Source organism: Rhinoraja longicauda, chromosome 41 (genome assembly GCF_053455715.1).
Source record: "Rhinoraja longicauda isolate Sanriku21f chromosome 41, sRhiLon1.1, whole genome shotgun sequence".
Taxonomy (NCBI): Eukaryota; Metazoa; Chordata; class Chondrichthyes; order Rajiformes; family Arhynchobatidae; genus Rhinoraja; species Rhinoraja longicauda.
In genome coordinates this window covers 4,823,278-4,842,904 of record NC_135993.1, presented here as the reverse complement: position 1 = coordinate 4,842,904, position 19,627 = coordinate 4,823,278, and the positions used below count along the sequence as shown (strand labels likewise).

At 52.9% G+C, this 19,627-nt stretch overlaps 1 protein-coding gene across 1 annotated transcript in view; it reads left to right on the top strand.

Moving 5' to 3' along the window:
• The first annotated feature begins 6,933 nt into the window (after positions 1-6,933).
• The window catches only part of plekhg2 (pleckstrin homology domain containing, family G (with RhoGef domain) member 2), a 75,028-nt gene continuing 62,334 nt past the window's right edge, over positions 6,934-19,627 (top strand). Inside the window, 2 exon segments of the mRNA XM_078430956.1 lie at positions 6,934-7,099; positions 12,259-12,333. Coding sequence (XP_078287082.1) covers positions 12,285-12,333 — 49 coding nt within the window. The 5' untranslated portion in view covers positions 6,934-7,099; positions 12,259-12,284.

Sequence of the window (19,627 nt, the reverse complement as noted above, 5' to 3'; positions counted from 1 at the left end):
CCCTCTGTGAAGGTTATTTCTTTGGTTGTAGTTCAGCGTGACAATACTGTCTGGTCCACTTGCGGTGAGCTAACATGACATCATCTCCCATGCATCCCAACGTCCCCTCTCTCTCTCTCTCTCTCTCTCTCTCTCTCTCTCTCTCTCTCTCTCTCTCTCTCTCTCTCCCCGAGGGGGATTTGCAGGCAATTGTTTCCAACTCATTTTTTCTAATTCACGGAATGCCACAAAACCTGTGGGAGGGAATGGGAACGTCAGCCCTTAGGAACGGCCACAATCCCGACTAACGATAACATAACATACCAAACCATACGACAGAACTTTATTATAAGAAAATAACTGCAGATGCTGGTACAAATCGATTTATTCACAAAATGCTGGAGTAACTCAGCGGGTCAGGCAGCATCTCGGGAGAGAAGGAATGGGTGACGTTTCGGGTCGAGACCCTTCTTTATTTATCCCAGGAGGGAAATTGGTCTGCCATCAGTCGTAAGACACAACAAGATACATGAAACATGAAATTAAATAGACAATAGACAATGGGTGCAGGAGGTGGCCATTCGGCCCTTCGAGCCAGCACCGCCATTCAATGTGATCATGGCTGATCATTCTCAATCAGTACCCCGTTCCTGCCTTCTCCCCATACCCCCTGACTCCGCTATCCTTAAGAGCTCTATCCAGCTCTCTCTTGAATGCATTCAGAGAATTGGCCTCCACTGCCTTCTGAGGCAGAGAATTCCACAGATTCACAACTCTCTGACTGAAAAGGTTTTTCCTCATCTCCATTCTAAATGGCCTACCCCTTATTCTTTAACGGTGGCCCCTTGCTCTGGACTCCCCCAACATTGGGAACATGTTTCCTGCCTCTAACGTGTCCAACCCCCTAATAATCTTATACGTTTCGATAAGATCTCCTCTCATCCTTCTAAGTGACGAGTGGAAAGGATTCGGGATGTGCAAAGATTTGGGGAGAAGTGGGGGTGGGGGAGACGGGAGTCAGTCTACCCCAGGACAGAAGGGGGAGGAGTTGTACAGTTTGATAGCCACAGGGAAGAAGGATCTCCTGTGGCGTTCTGTGCTCCATCTTGGTGGGACCAGTCTGTTGCTGAAGGTGCTCCTCAGGTTGACCAGTGTGTCATGGAGGGGGGTGAGCTGTATTGTCCAGGATGCTCCGTAGTTTGAGGAGCATCCTCCCCTCCAAGACCCCCTCCCCTGAATCCAACTCCGGCCCAGCCTTCCTCATGAGCTTGTTAATCCTGTTGGCGTCCGCGGCCTTCTCCCTGCTACCCCAGCACGCGGCAGCAAAGAAGATGGCACTGGCTAGTCCCGATAGGCAGAGACACTCAACATCATTCCTAGAATTCCGGCTTTTAGCACGAAGAACAACATTGGGAATCTCAAGAGTCAAGTTGAAATTGTTTTATTGTCATATGTCCCGGATAGGACAATGAACTTCTTACTGTAGTTTATTCACACAATGCTGGAGTAACTCAGCGGGTCAGGCAGCATCTCAGGAGAGAAGGAATGGGTGACGTTTCGGGTCGAGACCCTTCTTCAGACTGATGTCAGGGGGGGCGGGACAAAGGAAGGATATAGGTGGAGACAGGAAGATAGAGGGAGATCTGGGAAGGGGGAGGGGAAGAGAGGGACAGAGGAACTATCTAAAGTTGGAGAAGTCGATGTTCATACCACTGGGCTGCAAGCTGCCCAGGCGAAGTATGAGGTGCTGTTCCTCCAATTTCCGGTGGGCCTCACTATGGCACTGGAGGAGGCCCATGACAGAAAGGTCAGACTGGGAGTGGGAGGGGGAGTTGAAGTGCTCAGCCACCGGGAGATCAGATTGGTTAACGCGGACCGAGCGCAGGTTTTGGGCGAAGCGATCGCCGAGCCTGCGTTTGGTTTCGCCGATGTAAAGAAGTTGACATCTGGAGCAGCGGATGCAATAGACAAGGTTGGAGGAGGTGCAGGTGAACCTCTGTCTCACCTGGAAAGACTGTTTGGGTCCTTGGATGGAGTTGAGGGGGGAGGTAAAGGGACAGGTGTTGCATCTCGTGCGGTTGCAGGGGGAAGTGCCCGGGGATGGGGTGGTTTGGGTAGGAAGGGACGAGTGGACCAGGGAGTTACGGAGGGAACGGTCTCTGCGGAACGCAGATAGGGGAGTTTAGTTTATTGTCACGTGAAAAGCTTTTGTTGCATGCTAACCAGCCAGTGGAAAGACAATACATGATTGCAATCGAGCCATTCGCAGTGTACAGATACATGTTCAGGGGAATAATGTTTAGTGCCAGTAAAGTCCAATCAAAGATCTGTAGGAAGGAACTGCAGATGCTGCTTTACCCCCGAAGATAGACACAAAAGGCTAGAGTAACTCAGCGGGTCAGGCAGCATCTCTGGAGAGAAGGAATGGGTGACGTTTTGGGTCGAGACCCTTCTTCAGACAGAAGACAAAAATTGGGTCTCTAGTTCTTGATTCTAGTGTGCCTGACCTCCAGAACCAGCTGTGCCTCTGGCAAATCTATTCCAGTCCAACTCTGGCATCTTCTCGATGGTGTGGACGTGGTGTGGAAATTTGCCAGGGTACATCTTGTTCACAAAGATCCGGACAAATCCCATCCGGCTACCTGACACTCCCCACTGGTGGAAAACTGGTTAAAACTGAGGTGAGAAAAAACTGTTTCACCCAGAGAGTTGTGAATGTGTGGAATTCTCTGCCACAGAGGGCAGTGGAGGCCAATTCACTGGATGAATTTAAAAGAGAGTTAGATAGAGCTCGAGGGGATAGCGGAATCAAGGGATATGGGGAGAAGGCAGGCACGGGTTACTGATTGTGGATGATCAGCCATGATCACAATGAATGGCTGTGCTGGCTCGAAGGGCCAAATGGCATCCTCCTGCACTTATTTTCTATGTTTCTATGTTTATATCCTCTCCACATCCACTCAATCCAAGCCTTTCACCATTCCTTCTCTCCAGAGATGCTGCCTGACCCGCTGAGTTACTCCAGCATTTTGTGTCTGTCTTCCAGACTGCAAAATGTCCCTTCATTTCTTGGAATGGATTTAAGTTTTTCCCACTGCTGCCATTTGATCTATGGTGGCTTTCCGGCCTGTTAATCTGTACCTTTCATCCATCATAAATTAGCTCAGTTCCAGACCAAGTGCCTTTTATCTTGGAACAGTGTTCTTCAAATGTATTTTCGGTCAGAACGTACTTAGAATTTGGACATCATTTCCTTTCCATTTATTATTCAATTTTAGACTCGCAGATGGGAAAGTGGCCCATTCAGCCCTTTAGCCTGTGGCATGGGGCATAGGTCAAGGGGAACAGTGCATAGGTCAAGGGGCATAAGGCACAGGACAAGGGGCTCAGTCTGAAGAAGGTGTCTCGACCCGAAACGTCACCCATTCCTTCTCTCCAGAGATGCTGCCTGTCCCGCTGAGTTACTCCGGCATTTTGTGCCCATCTACAGGGCATACGACATGGCCGACACAGTGGTAGAGTTGCTACCTCACAGTGCCAGAGACTCAGGTTCAATCCTGACCACGGTTGCTGTCTGTATGGAGTTTGTACGTTCTCCCCGTGACTTGCATGGGTTTTCTCCGGGATCTCCGGTTTCCTCTCACAATTAGGGTTGCCAACTGTCCCGTATTAGCCGGGACATCCCGTTATTTGGGTTAAATTGGTTTGTCCCGCACGGGACCGCCTTTGTCCCGTATTAGGCCCGGGGAGGGCGCTGTAGGATCAGACGCTGTAGGTCACGACAGTTTAGTTCCCGACACTCTTGGTGTCCAACATTTTAGCTCCGGACAGTCTAGGTCCGGAGGCCCGGGCGCTGCCTGACGGAGGTTGCCTGGCAACCCGCCTCCCGGCCCGGGCGGCCGCCATTGGTGGAGCGGGAGCACGTGGCCGCTGGCTGGGCGAGGTCACGTGGGGCGCGGGGCGGTGATGTCACCTCGTCCCGTATTTGGGAGTGAGGAGGTTGGCAACCCTCGACAGGCAGCATCTCTGGAGAGAAGGAATGGGGGGACGTTTCGGGTCGAGACCCTTCTTCAGAACCTCCTGAAGTTCCCTCGTCTTTGTGTCTAGCCTAGGACATCCCGTTGTGGGCCTGTTCTATAATATGTGACCGTCTAATTTTAACAAGCCCTGGGAAAGAAGATATTTTAAAAATAATAAAAGGGTAGGACATTCCAGCAGGGAGAATTTCTCAGTAGAGTCGGCAGTGAAACTTAATAGCGTGGTTGTGGGTTAAAGTGATGTTCTCTGGACTTGCTCCATTGACTGACTAATACAGTACACACTGATGTTCTTGTCTGTAAATTAAACAGCAGGGGAGAGACAAATCTCCATGCAGGCTAGAAGGAATTTCATTATGTTTTATTGGCAGCACTCGTAGGATTTCCCTGGGTTGCTCTCTCACCTCTGGGTTCGAAATCCGTGTCTCATTCCAGCTCCGTCGAGTTGTTCAAAGCACAAGAGAGCCTGCCGACCATCAGTCGATCCTTTGTCCCGTTTCCCTGCAAATTATTTCCATCCAATTCCCTCCTGAAAGCTCTGGTTCCGTTTCCACACGTTCCCGAAAGGAATGCTTTCCGGATCCGGGCCCCACTCTCCATCCAGAAGGTGATTCTCAAATCACGGCGCCAGAGACCCAGGTTTGAGAGATAGATAGAGCTCTTAAGGATAGCGGAGTCAGGGGGTATGGGGAGAAGGCAGGAACGGGGTACTGATTGAGAATGATCAGCCATGATCACATTGAATGGCGGTGCTGGCTCGAAGGGCCGAATGGCCTCCTCCTGCGCCTATTGTCTATTATTGATCCCGACTACGGGTGCTGTCTGTACGGAGTTTGACCTTCGTCCCGTGACCTGCGTGGGTTTTCTCCGGCAACTCCGGTTTCCTCCCACGCTCCAAAGACGTGCAGGTTTGTAGGTTGACACAAAATGCTGGAGTAACTCAGCGGGTCAGGCATCATCTCTGGAGGGAAGGAATGGGTGACGTTTCGGGTGCAGGTTTGTAGGTTAATTGGCTTCGGTAAGAATTGTAAATTGTGTGTAGGATAGTGTACGGGGTGATCGCAGGTCGGTGCGGACACGGTGGACCGAAGAGCCTTTCTCTGCACTGTATCACTAACCTGAACTACAGCGTGGAAACAGGCCCTTCGGCCCACCAGGTTGGCACCAAACATTGATCACCCGTTTACGCTAGTTCTACGTTATACCACTTTCTCATCTATCCCCCGACACACTCGGGCCAAGTAACCTACAAACCCGCACATCTTTAGGGTGCGAGAGGAAACCGGAGCACCCGGAGAAAACCCACGTGGTCTCAGGGAGAACGTGCAAACTCCGTGTAGGCAGCGCCTGTGGTCAGGATCGAACCCGGATCTCTGGCGCAGTCAGGCAGCAACTCTACCGCTGCGCCACTTTTAAACTTTATTTTTAACTTTTAGTTTAGTTTGGAGATGCAGCCCGGAAACAGGCCCTTCGGCCCACCGCGTCTGTGCCGTCCAGCGATCCCCACACACGAGCACTATCCTACACACACCAGGGACAATTTACAACTTTTTACCGAAGCCAATTTAGCCTGCAATCATTTACGTCTTTGGAGTGTGGGTGGAAACCAGAGCACCCGGAGAAAACCCACGCAGGTCACGGGGAGAACGTACAAACGCCACACCCAGACATCACCCGAGGTCAGGATCGAACCCACATCCCTGGCGCTGTGAGGCAACGGCTCTACCACCTGCGCCACTTCATTGCGTTTACCATTTGCTAACCTCCCTCCTCCTGGGAACTGATCCAGCTTTAGAAATCTTGGCTGAAACTCCTGAGGTCGATGAGTGATTTAAACTAAGACCTCTGCTGCCCTCCTAGAATGGCGTAAAAGCCCCACAACTCCAATTCGAAGAAACTCCTCTCACAAAAACCACCAAATTCCTAGAGCTTTATCTCACGGCTATTAATTGGAATCTTGCTTTAAAATGTGTAGGTCGGTCACGGTGGCGCAGCGGTAGAGTTGCTGCCTTACAGCGCTTACAGCGCCAGAGACCCGGGTTCGATCCTGACTACGGGCGCCGTCTGTACGGAGTTTGCACGTTCTCCCCGTGACCTGCGTGGGTTTTCTCCGAGATCTCCGGTTTCCTCCCACACTCCAAAGACGTACAGGTTTGTAGGTTAATTGGCTTGGTATAAATGTAATTTCTCCCTAGTGTGTGTCGGATAGTGTTAGTGTGTGGGGATCGCTGCTCGGTGTGGTCTTGATGGGCCGAAGGGCCTAAATCCCTGCATCTCTAAACTAAAGGGTCTGTATCTCTAAACTAAAGTAAACTTTTCATTACAACACACTACGATGATTCATAATTTTGTAAGCATTAGGAGCAGAATTAGGCTATTCGGCCCATCGAGACTACTCCGCCATTTAATCATGGCTGATCTATCTGTTTTCTCCTGCCTTCTCCCCATAACCCCTGACACCCGTACTAATCAAGAATCTATCAATCTCTGCCTCTGGTGGAGCAGGAGCACGTGGCCGCTGGCTGGGTGAGGTCACGTGGGGCGCGGGACGGTGACGTCACCCTTTGTCCCTTCTTTGGGAGTGAGGAAGTTGGCAACCCTACTAATATGGGACATGGGTGTCAGTCCCGTACGGGACGAACCAATTTAGCCCAAAATAAGGGATGTTCCGGCTAATACGGGACAGTTGGCGACCCGAGTTGTGACGGGATTTGGGGTGGTAGGGTCTGCCCACATCCCTCCCCACCCCCACCCACTCCTCCCCAGCTCCGTTCATGCGTGGTCTGAGCACTCCGGCAGGCATTTTGCGCTGTTTCCTAGTCTCGATGTAATCCTGGCGTGCGCCCATGGGAATTATTCTGTTTTAATATATAACATTCTGGCCCTTGCAGTCAGTGTCTGCTGGGCAGCGTAATAGTCTCCAGCTGGAGACAGTTACAGGGTCAGACTCGTGGAGCCAGCCTCCGATGGCTAAGGTACGATGAACAGCTGAAGGAGCAAAGACCCGGTCTCCCTGTTGCTGCAGAGTGGAGGACAGTAAGGCACAGACGCACATTTTAGACGCACAGAGTCTCTTGTCCAGAGTAAGTGAATCTTCCATCAGTCTGAGGAAGGGTCTCGACCCAAAACGTCACCCATTCCTTCTCTCCAGAGATGCTGCCTGACCCGCTGAGTTACTCCAGCATTTTGTGATACCTTCAATTTAGTTTTCAGCGTGGAAACAGGCCCTTCGATCCAACATGTCCGCCCCGCATATTAACACTGTCCTACACACACACTAGGGACAATTTACACATACTGTACAACAAGCCAATTAACCTACAAACCTGTACGTCTTTGGAGTGTGGGAGGAAACCGAAGATCTCGGAGAAAACCCACGCAGGTCACGGGGAGAACGTACAAACTCCGTACAGACGGCGCCCGTAGTCGGGATCGAACCCGGGTCCCTGGTGCTGTGAGGCAGCAGCTCTACCCGCTGCGCCACCGTGGCCACCCTAATTGAAAGTTTACTTAAATTATAAATAAAACGCTGTGGAATAATTCCAGGGAAATGACTGTATAAAATCATGAGAGAAATAGATCGGGAGATGCACATGCTGGAAAGGGTGCGGAGAATGTTGCCAGGGTGTGAGCTACAGGGAGAGGTTGAGCAGGCTGGGTCTCTATTCCTTGGAGCGCAGGAGGATGATGGGCGATCTTATAGAGGTGTACAAAATCATGGGAGGAATAGATCGGGTGGACGCACAGAGTCTCTTGCCCAGAGTAGGTGAATCGAGGACCAGAGGACATAGGTTCAAGGTGAAGGGGAAAAGATTTAATAGGAATCTGAAGGGTAACTTTTTCACACAGAGGGTGGTGGGTGTATGGAACGAGCTGCCAGAGGAGGTAGTTGAGGCTGGGATTATCCCGACGTTTAAGAAAGAGTTAGACAGGTACATGTTCACAAAATGCTGGAGTAAATCAGCAGGTCAGGCAGCATCTCAGGAGAGAAGAAATGGGTGACGTTTCGGGTCTGACTGAAGAAGGGTCTCGACCCGAAACGTCACCCATTCCTTCTCTCCTGAGATGCTGCCTGACCTGCTGAGTTACTCCAGCGTTCTGTGAATAAATACCTTCGATTTGTACCAGCATCTGCAGTTATTTTCTTAGACAGGTACATGGATAGGACAGGTTTGGAGGGATATGGACCAAGCGCAGGCAGGTGGGACTAGTGTAGCTGGGACACGTTGGCCGGTGTGGGCAGGTTGGGCTGAAAGGCCTGTTTTCACACAGTATTACTCTCTGGCTCCATGATTCCAGGGCAGTTCACAAGTCCCCAAATACCCTTCTCTTTGACTAACATTAATTATTCAGAGTCACAAGATGTTGGTACCTTGAACAAAGCACAAAGTGCTGGAGAAACTCAGCGGGTCAGGCAGCATCTGTGGAGAGAAATGTATAGACGATGTTTTGGGTCGGGACCCTTCTTCAGACGGATGGAGTGCCTTAGTTTTTACTTTAGAGATACAGCCTGATAATAGACAATAGACAATAGATGCAGGAGTAGGCCATTCGGCCCTTCGAGCCAGCACCATCATTCAATGTGATCATGGCTGATCATTCTCAATCAGTACCCCGTTCCTGCCTTCTCCCCATACCCCCTGACTCCGCTATCCTTAAGAGCTCTATCTAGCTCTCTCTTGGATGCATTAAGAGAATTGGCCTCCACTGCCTTCTGAGGCAGAGAATTCCACAGATTCACAACTCTGACTGAAAAGGTTTTTCCTCATCTCCGTTCTAAAGGGCCTACCCCTTATTCTTAAACTGTGGCCCCTGGTTCTGGACTCCCGCAGGCCCTTTGGCCCATCAGTTCGATCCTGACCACGGGTGCCGTCTGTACGGAGTTGGCACGTTCTCCCTGTAACCACGTGGGTTTTCCCCGGGTGCTCCGGTTTCCTCCCACACTCCAAAGACGTACAGGTTTGTAGGTAGGTTAGTGCTAGTTGTGATCGCTGGTGATCGCTGATCGGCACGCACTCAGTGGGCCGAAGAGCCTGTTTCCAAGCTGTATCTCTAAACTACAGTTTTGTAGGTTAATTTGACTTCGGTTTATAAAAAAATCGTAAATCGTCCCTTCCCGAGTGTGTGTAGGATAGTGCTTGTGTACAGGGATCGCTGACTGGCACGGACTCGATGGGCCGAAGGGCCTGTCCCCGCGCGGTATCTGTAAACCAAACTAAACCAAACTCTTCTTGTAGAACAACATGAATATCAATCACTTTTTAAAATCATAATCGCAGCTTAACCTAAAAATATGTCGCCAGTCTCTGGCTGAGAACTGCGCTCAAAATAGAAATTAAAATGTGATTGGGAGCCATCTAGAGGACCAGTCTCCCTCAATGGAATTTCCTGGCCAGACAATGTCACATACTTGCCCCGATAAGGGGAGACAGGCGGAAGTTTCTAATTGTGTGTAAACAGAAAGGTAATTCGAGGAATTCAGTGGGCTACGCAAAGAATATTACACATGTCAGTCTCGAAATAGCCGGATCGCCAGTCAAGATAGACACAAAAAGCTGGAGTAACTCAGCGGGGACAGGCTGCATCTCTGGAAACGGGTGACGTTTTGGGTCCTTCTGTCCAGAGATGCTGCCTGTCCCGCTGAGTTACTCCAGATTTTTGTCCCTACGGTTTAAACCAGCATCTGCAGTTCCTTCTTACACAGATCGCCAGTCAAGATCACCATGTGCCTTCAATTTCCTGAGACCTTTTGAGGATTTTCAGTTCAGTTCAGTTTTGGAAAAAAAACCTGCAGTTGCTGGTTTAAATCGAAGGTAGACACAAAATACTGGAGTCTCTGAAGAAGGGTCTCGACCCGAATCTCTCCTGAGATGCTGCCTGACCCGCTGAGTTACTCCAGCATTTTGTGTCGACCTTCAGTTCAGTTTAGTTTCAGTCCCTCTTAGTTTGTTGTCACATGTACCGAGGTACAGTGAAAAGCTTTGTTTTGCCTGCTGTCCATACAGACAAGATATGCTATACATAAACACAATCAAGTCATAGAAACATCGAAAATAGGTGCAGGAGGAGGCCATTTGGCCCTTCGAGCCAGCACCGCCATTCATTGTGATCATGGCTGATCATCCACAATCAGTAACCCGTGCCTGCCTTCTCCCCACATCCCTTGATTCCGCTAGCCCCTGGAGCTCTATCTAATTCTCTTTTAAATTCATCCAGTGAATCGGCCTCCACTGCCCTCTGTGGCAGAGAATTCCACAAATTCACAACTCTCTTGGTGAAAAAGTTTTTTCTCGCCTCAGTTTTAAACGGTCTCCACTTTATTCTGAGACTGTGTCAAACTCAAGTACAGTCGGCAGAGCAAAGGGGGAAGACACAGAGTGCAGAATATAGTTCTCAGCATTGTAGCGCATCAGTTCCACAGACAAAATCCGCAATGGGGTAGAGGTGAATCGGACGGTACCCTAGCTTGTGGAAGGACCGTTCACAAGCCTGATAACAAAGGGGAAAAGGTTGTCCTGAGGTCTGTTGAGTCTGAAGAAAGTGTCTCGACCTGAAACGTCACCCGTTCCTTCTCTCCAGAGATGCTGCCTGGCCCGCTGAGTTACTCCGGCATTTTGCGTCTACCTTCGGGAAGAAGCTGTTCCTGAGTTTGGGGGGTGCGGGATTGCAAGCTTCTGTACCTTCCCGCCAGACGGGAGTGGGGGGGAAGGAAGAGCGACCGGGGGTGGGGCAAGTCTTGGGCAATGTCGGCTGCTGTTTTTGTGCCTGTGTTCGGAGCAACATGTGGGAAACGGCCACAGGATGGGATGATCCGATTGGAATTCTGTTTAAATGAAATTCCGATCGGGTGAGAAGTCCCATCTGCAGTGTCAGTGCCGAGCTTGCAGATATTTGGGGGGGGGGGGGGGGTTTCGAGAGCCACATGTCGACCAGCTGGGCCAAATCAGGAGCAGCAACTCATCTACAGTATGTGCCGGGGAAGATGTCATCTGGGGCTCGGGTTGCCAACTGTCCCGTATTAGCCGGGACATCCCGTATTTTGGTCTAAATTGGTTTGTCCCGTAAGGGACCGCCCTTGTCCCGTATTAGGCCCGGGGGGCACTGTAGGCCCCGACGCTGTAGGCCCGGACGCAGTAGGTCCCGACATTGTAGACCCAGACACTGTAGGCCCGGACACTGTAGGCCCGGACGCAGTAGGCCCGGACGCTGTAGGTCCGGACACTGTAGGCCCAGACACTGTAGGCCCCGACGCTGTAGGCCCAGACACTAGGCCCCGACACTGTAGGCCCGGACACTGTAAGCCCGGACACTGTAGGCCCGGACACTGTAGGCCCGGACGCTGTAGGTCCCGACACTGTAGGCCCCGACGCTGTAGGTCCCGACACTGTAGGCCCGGACACTGTAGGTCCCGACACTGTAGGCCCAGACACTGTAGGCCCCGACGCTGTAGGTCCCGACAGATTAGGTCCCGACACTCCAGGTTTCCGACATTTTAAACCGGACAGTCTAGGTCTGGACGCCCAGGCGCCGGCTAACGGAGGTTGCGTAGCAACACGCCTCCCGGCCCAGGCGGCCACCATTGCTTGAGCGGGAGCACATGGCCGCTGGCTGGGTAAGGTCATGTGGGGCGCGGGGCGGTGACGTCACCTTGTCCCGTATTTGGGAGTGAGATAGTTGGCAACCCTATCTGGGTGGCGCAGCGGTGGAGTTGCTGCCTCACAGCGCCAGAGACCCGGGTTCGATCCTGACCACGGGCGCTGTCTGTACGGAGTTTGTACGTTCCCCCCGTGACCTGCGTGGCTTTTCTCTGAGATCTTCTGTTTCCTCCCACACTCCAAAGACGTGCAGATTTTGGTTGTGCAGGAAGGAACTGCAGATGCTGGTTTACACCGAAGATAGACACAGAATGCTGGAGTAACTCAGCGGGACAGGCAGCATCTCTGGAGAGAAGGAATGGGTGACGTTTCGACTGAAGATCTTGACCCGAATCGCCACCCATTCCTTCTCTCCAGAGACGCTGCCTGACCCGCTGAGTTAGTCCAGCATTCTGTGTCTACCTTCGTCTCCCCCCCCCCCCTGCTGTGTTGGGTCTTTGGGGCTGGGAATGGGAGGGGGCTTTGGAGAGTGGGAGCCCAAACTCCGTGGCCTCCCCCCCCAGACCCCGGGAACCAGGCCGCCCGCCCTTCGGCCCGCGTCCCCTCACCTATCCCCACCACTGATGGTTTCCTCCTCTCGGCCTCAGGTCCTCCACGCGGTGTCGAGCCCAACATGCCGGAAGGAACGGGGGCGGCCGCTAGAAGCTCAGCCAGCGACCGAGGTCAGTCCCATGGGAGTGTGTTTGTGTGTGTGTGTGGGGGGGGTCTCACATGGGGTGGGGGGGGATGGGTGAAGAGGGTGGGGTGGGTCACGTGGAGGGAGGGGGTGGTCCGAGGGGATGTGGGGGATGGGTTGGGAATGGAGGTTGGGGGCAAATCTCACAAGCTGTGGGCTCCCAAGGTTGGGGGTATTCCAAGAGGGTGGGGGGGGTTCTTATAGAGAGGGGGGTGGGGTCACACAGGGTGGGGTCACACAGCGTGGGGGTCCCGTGGTTTGGGGTGAGGGGAATCCCTCAAAGTGTGAGGTTCTGTGGGGTGGGGGTCCCACGAGGGGGTGGGGGTCTTATGTAGGGGGGTTGGATGGTGTATGGCTCTCAGTGGAGGGGCAAGGGGATGGTGTATGGCCATTCGGAGGGCCAACAGAGGCAGTGTATGCCCCATCGGAAGGATAACAGAGATGAGAGGTGGTGTTGGCATATTGGAGGGAGCTTGTCCCTTATTGGAAGGGCAGCAGACTGGGGGCAAACTCTGGGTCGGAAGAAAACTGCCGATGCTGGTCTAAATCGAAGGTAGACGCAAAATGCTGGAGTAACTCAGCCGGGTCAAGTAGCATCTCTGGAGAGAAGGAATGGGTGACGTTTCCGAAGAAGGGTCTCGACCCGAAACGTCACCCATTCCTTCTCTCCCGAGACGCTGCCTGACCCGCTGAGTTACTCCACCATTTTGTGTCTACCTGCCCTGTTAGAAACATAGAAAATAGGTGCAGGAGGAGGCCATTCGGCCCTTCGGGCCAGCACTGCCATTCATTGTGATCATGGCAGATCATCCACAATCAGTACCCCGTGCCCAACCTCTCCCCATATCCCTTGACTCCGCTAGCCCCTAGAACTCTATCTTGGTTGTGGTGTAACTGAGAGTGGTTGATGGGCAACAGAGATGGGTGATGATGGCCTGTCGGGGAGGGGGGCAGGGCCTAGGATTTCCTGCCCAACTGGAGGGGTAGTGGAGAATAGACAATAGACAATAGGTGCAGGAGGAGGCCATTCGGCCGTTCGAGCCAGCACCGCCATTCAATGTGATCGTGGCTGATCATTCTCAATCAGTACCCCGTTCCTGCCTTCTCCCCATACCCCCTGACTCCGCTATCATTAAGAGCTCTATCTAGCTCTCTCTTGAATGCATTCAGAGAATTGGCCTCCACTGCCTTCTGAGGCAGTGAATTCCACAGATTTACAACTCTCTGACTGAAAAAGTTTTTCCTCATCTCCGTTCTAAATGGCCTACCCCTTATTCTTAAACTGTGGCCCCTGGTTCTGGACTCCCCCAACCATTGGGAACTTGTTTCCTGCCTCTAACGTGTCCAACCCCTTAATAATCTTATACGTTTCAACAAGATCCCCTCTCATCCTTCTAAATTCCAGTGTATACAAGTCTAGCCGCTCCAGCCTTTCAACATATGACAGTCTCGCCATTCCGGGAATTAACCTAGTAAACCTACGTACGCTGCACGCCCTCAATAGCAAGAATATCCTTTTTTTCAAATTTGGAGACCAAAACTGCACACAGTACTCCAGGTGCTGTCTCACTAGGGCCCTGTACAGCTGCAGAAGGACCTCTTTGCTCCTATACTCTATAGAAGGGCTAATCGGAGGATGGTAGAGATGAAGGGAGTGTTGCTGTATTGCGGGGGGGGCAAGACCGAGTGTATGCAGTCCCATTGGGTGATGCCACATTGGAGGGGCATTGGAATGGAAGGGTCTCTGGTGGTGTGAGACGGCAGCTCTACCTGCTGCGCTAGTGCGCTGCACTAATATTGGCCCAGATGTCTCCCCTTTGAATTAACAGGCGGCAGTGTGGCACGGCGGTGAAGTTGCTGCCTCGCGGCGCCCGAGACCTCTTGTTTTTTAGTTTTAGTTTTAGAGGCACAGCACGGAAGCAGGCCCTTCGGCCCACCGGGTCCGCGCCGACCAGCGATCCCCGCACACTAACACCATCCTACACACACAATTTTTACATTTACCAAGCCCATTAACCTACAAACCTGCACGTCTTTGGAGTGTGGGAGGAAACCGACGATCTCGGGGAAAACCCACGCAGGTCACGGGGAGAACGTGCAAACTCCGTACGGACAGCGCCCGTGGTCGGGATCGAACCCGGGTCTCCGGCGCTGTGAGGCAGCAACTCTACCGCTGCGCCGCCGTGACCGCCCCTAGTCTCACCAATTTGTAGGTCAATTTGTGTTAAAAGGCACCACTTCTTCACAGTCAGCCCCATGCTGGCAGTTACTTGCAATCTGCCGCGAGGTTTATTAATACCATCGCGTATTTGGAAGCTGCATCACAGAGAGATGGACATCAAAGTCACGGGCCACTCTGTGACAAGCCCAGAGAGTCCTTAAGGGCAGATTCACGCGGGCGGCCTCATTATATTTACTGCACCTTCTATAAACGGCAGCTTCACAAACATTCACGAGCATTCCAAGAAATAGGCTTCACTAATGAGCAAAGACATCGTAGATGGCAGCCAGGGAGAGCACAAGCTGCTTTGAGATGGACGATAGTGGGATTAAACACTAGTGCTGTAGAAAGGTGGCGCAGCGGTAGAGTTGCTGCCTCACAGCGCCAGAGACCCGGGATCGATCCTGACCACGGGTGCTGATCTGTACGGAGTTTGTACCTTCTCCCCGTGACCTGCGTGGGTTTTCTCCGGGTGCCCTGGATTCCTCCCACACTCCAAAGACGTGCGGGTTTGTGGGTTAATTGGATTGGGTTTGTACACTTGGTATAAGTGCCAATTGCCCTTAGTGATGTGTAGGCTTGTGTTAATCTGCGGGTTTCACAAAATGCTGGAGTAACTCAGCGGGTCAGGCAGCATCTCAGGAGAGAAGGAATGGGTGACGTTTCGGTTTCGGGTCGGGACCCTTCTTCAGACTAATGTCAGGGGAGCAAGCTGCCCAAGCGAAATATGAGGTGCTGTTCCTCCAATTTGCGGTGGGCCTCACTATGACAATGGAGGAGGCCCATGATAGAAAGGTCAGACTGGGAGTGGGAGGGGGAGTTGAAATGCTGAGCCACCGGGAGATCAGGTTGGTTGAGGCGGACTGAGCGAAGGTGTTGAGCGAAACGATCGCCGAGCCTGCGTTTGGTCTCGCCGATGTAGAGAAGTTGACATCTGGAACAGCGGATGCAATAGATGAGGTTGGAGGAGGTGCAGGTGAACCCCTGCCTCACCTGGAATGACTGTTTGGGATGTGCGGGGATCGCTGGTCGGCGCAGACTCGGTGGGCCGAAGGGCCTGTTTCCGTGCTGTATCCCTAAGCTAAACTAAACTGAACCGAATCCCTCTCCCAGCACCTGCAATGCTCCACACCGACAACACTATCACAGAAACGTTTGTCTGTAAAGCACTTCCAAATTTCAGGCAAGACCGAAGACTGGGACCTTTATATCCCTGGCTCGAGTAAGTAGGTGAGGAGTCAGTTCTCTCCACTGACGCTCTCTAAAAACATTTCTTCAAGTCAACCATCTGGCCCCGAAAAGCAGCCCCCTCCTGTTTACATTGAGAGCTTTCCAGCACCACTTCACATCCAAGTTTCAAATGCTTTCTCGGGCTCAGGGGGAGACGAATTTTGAAGGTTTCTGAGTCCACTAACGCCACTAAAGTTGTAGAATCCGGAGCTTTTAACTTGTTGAGGAATTTGTGCTGAAGTCCTAGGCGAACATTGTTTATGAAACCATCAGCCCATTCAGCCCTTCGTGACTGTTCTGTTATTCAATCTGAAGGCACAATCAATGGAGCAGTTTAGTTCGGAGTTACAGAGGGGGAACCAGCCCCTTCAGCCCACCGGGTCCGCGCCGACCAGCGATCCCCGCACACTTACACTATCCTACACGCACTGGGGACAATTTACATTTATACCAAGCCAATTAACCTACAAACCTGCATGACTTTGGAGTGCGGGTGGAAACCGGAGATCCTGGAGGAAACCCACGCAGGTCACGGGGAGAACGTACAAACTCCGCACAGACAGCGCCCGTAGTCGGGGTCAAACCTGGGCTCTGGCACTGTGAGGCAGCAACTCAACCAATGCCTCAACAGTACCAGTTGGTAGAGTTGCTGCCTCACAGCGCCAGAGACCCAGGCTCGAGCCTGACCATGGGTGCTGTCTGCGGAGTTTGCACGTTCTCCCCGTGACCAAGTGGGTTTACTCCCGCATCCCAAAGTAGTTGAGGTTGGTGGGGACAATTGCCCCTCGTGTGAGGGTGAGGGGTTGAATCTGAAGGGAGGGAGAGAGGTTGAGGGGATGTGGGGAGACTGGCAAATGGGATTGGTGTAAGATCAGTGTAAACGGTTAGCACAGACTCGGTGGGCCGAAGGGCCTGTTTCCAAGCTGTATGACCCTATGACTAAGATTATTTCTGTCTTTGCCTTGTTCCTGCACTAACCCCACATGTCAAGTTAAACGTGCTCCTCTTACTCCATATCCCACCATTTCCTGCATATCCATGTGTTATAGAGTTGGTAGACCATTAAGGAGATCTTATCGAAACGTATAAGATTATTAAGGGGTTGGACACGTTAGAGGCAGGAAACATGTTCCCAATGTTGGGGGAGTCCAGAACAAGGAGCCACAGTTTAAGAATAAGGGGTAGGCCATTTAGAACGGAGATGAGGAAAAACTTTTTCAGTCAGAGAGTTGTGAATCTGTGGAATTCTCTGCCTCAGAGGGCAGTGGAGGCCAATTCTCTGAATACATTCAAGACAGAGCTAGATAGAGCTCTTAACGATAGCGGGAGTCAGGGGGTATGGGGAGAAGGCAGGAACAGGGTACTGATTGAGAATGATCAGCCATGATCACATTGAATGGCGGTGCTGGCTCGAAGGGCCGAATGGCCTCCTCCTGCACCTATTGTCTATTGTCTATGAGAAGAATAGATCGGGTAAATGCACAGTCTTTTACACAGAGTAGGAGAATCAAGAACTAGAGGACATAGGTTGAAGCTGAGGGGAGAAAGATTGAATAGGAACATGAGGAACAACTCTTTTACACAAAGGGTGGTGGGTGCATGGAATGAGCTGCTGGAGGAGGTAGTTGAGGCTGGTACAAACACACCATTTTAAAAACTAACTAAACTAAACTGGGTAGCACGGTGGCGCAGCGGTAGAGTTGCTGCCTCACAGCGCCAGAGACCCTGGTTCGATCCTGACTACGGGCGCTGTCTGTACGGAGTTTGTACGTTCTCCTCCGTGACCTGTGTGGGTTTTCTCCGAGATCTTCGGTTTCCTCCCACACTCCAAAGACGTACTGGTTTGTAGGTTAATAGGCTTGCTATAGGTGTAAATTGTCCCTCGTGTGTAGGATAGTGTTGGTGTGCGGGGATCGCTGGTCGGCGCGGACTTGGTGGGCCGAAGGGCCTGTTTCTGTGCTGTATCTCCAAGCTAAACTCATACGGGCACAGAAAGAGGCCCATCAGCCCACCTTGTCCATCCTGACTGGGTTAGTCCAATATGGCTACTAGGACTGCATGAAATAGATGGGCTGAAGGGCCTGTTTCCGTGCTGTACAACTCGATGACTAACACTTGGACTTGAGCCCCAGTTTCATGGCACAGAATCACACAGCATAGCTTCCATTCCACAATCCCCTCGGTAACTCTGAGCTGACCTTTGCTTTAGGAAAAGGTTCCATTTTTAGACGCAAACTGTAATCTGCGTTCCTGGCTATTAACTGCCTAATCCCTAGTTCCGTTCATCGCTGGGAATTTATTTCACAAGCTGCGACCAATAAACAACCCGTGAAGTCAGTTTGGGAAATGCTGCTTTAAATGATCTCACACTGTTGGAGTGGACAGCATGGCGGGAGGGGGGGGGGGGGGAGGGGGCGGGGGTGAGGGAGGGGGCGGGGGTGAGGGAGGGGCGGTGTGGGAGGGGTGGGGGTGAGGGGGCGCTGTGGGAGGGGCGGGGGGTGAGGGGAGGGGGCGGTGAGGGAGGGGCGGGGGGGTGAGGGGGGGCGCTGTGGGAGGGGTGGGGGTGAGGGAGGGGCGGTGTGGGAGGGGTGGGGGTGAGGGGGGCGCTGTGGGAGGGGCGGGGGTGAGGGAGGGGCGGTGTGGGAGGGGTGGGGTGGGGAGGACGGACACACACACACACACACAATTGCCCTCTCCCATTCACATACCTACACACACATGCAACTTACACAGACCTCAGTGAGCGTATGAGACTGTACACACACACACGTTCTACACACACACTCATCCCACACACACACTTAATTCTTATTTGTTCACTGTATGTCGTGTTGTTACTTGCGAGCAAAGCACCAAGGCACATTCCTTGTATGTGTACATTTTTGGTTAATAAAAATTATTCAATTCAATTCACTCACCCCACCCCCCTCATCCCCACCCCCCTCATCCCCACCCCCCTCATCCCCACCCGCACATACCCACCCCGCCTCACCGTCAACCTCTCTCCCTCATCCCCCCTCTCCCTCATCCCCCACTCTCCCTCATCCCCCCACTCTCCCTCACCCCCCCTCCCTCATCCCCCACTCTCCCTCATCCTCCCTCTCCCTCATCCCCCCCTCTCCCTCATCCCCCCTCTCCCTCATCCCCCCCTCTCCCTCATCCCCCCCCCCCTCATCCCCTCACCACTCTCCCTCATCCCCCACTCTCCCTCATCCCCCCCTCTCCCTCATCCCCCACTCTCCCTCATCCCCCCCCTCCTCCCTCATCCCCCCACTCTCCCTCGTCCTCCCTCTCCCTCATCCCCCCCTCCTCATCCCCCCCTCCTCCTCATCCCCCCCCCCTCTCCCTCATCCCCCCTCTCCCTCATCCCCCCTCTCCCTCATGCCCACCCCCACATGCCCACCCCCACATCCCCACCCGCCTCACCCTCAACCCCCTCACCCCTCTTCTCCCTCATCCCATCCCCTCATCCCCCCCTCTCCCTCATCCCCCTCTCCCTCATCCCCTCTCCCTTATCCCCCCTCTCCCTCATCCACATCCCCACCCCCACATGCCCACCCCCACATGCCCACCCCCTCATCCCCACCCCCCCATCCCCACCCCCTTCCCCCACCCCCACATGCCCACCCCCACCCCGCCTCACCCTCTCTCCTCATCCCATCCCCTCATCCCCCCTCCCTCATCCCCAACCCCCATATCCCCACCCCCTCATCCCCCCCCACCCCCTATCCCCTCACCCCCCTCATCCCCACCTCCTCTCCCTCATCCCCCCCTCTCCCTCATGCCCACCCCACATGCCCACCCCCCTCACCCCCACCCCCCTCACTCT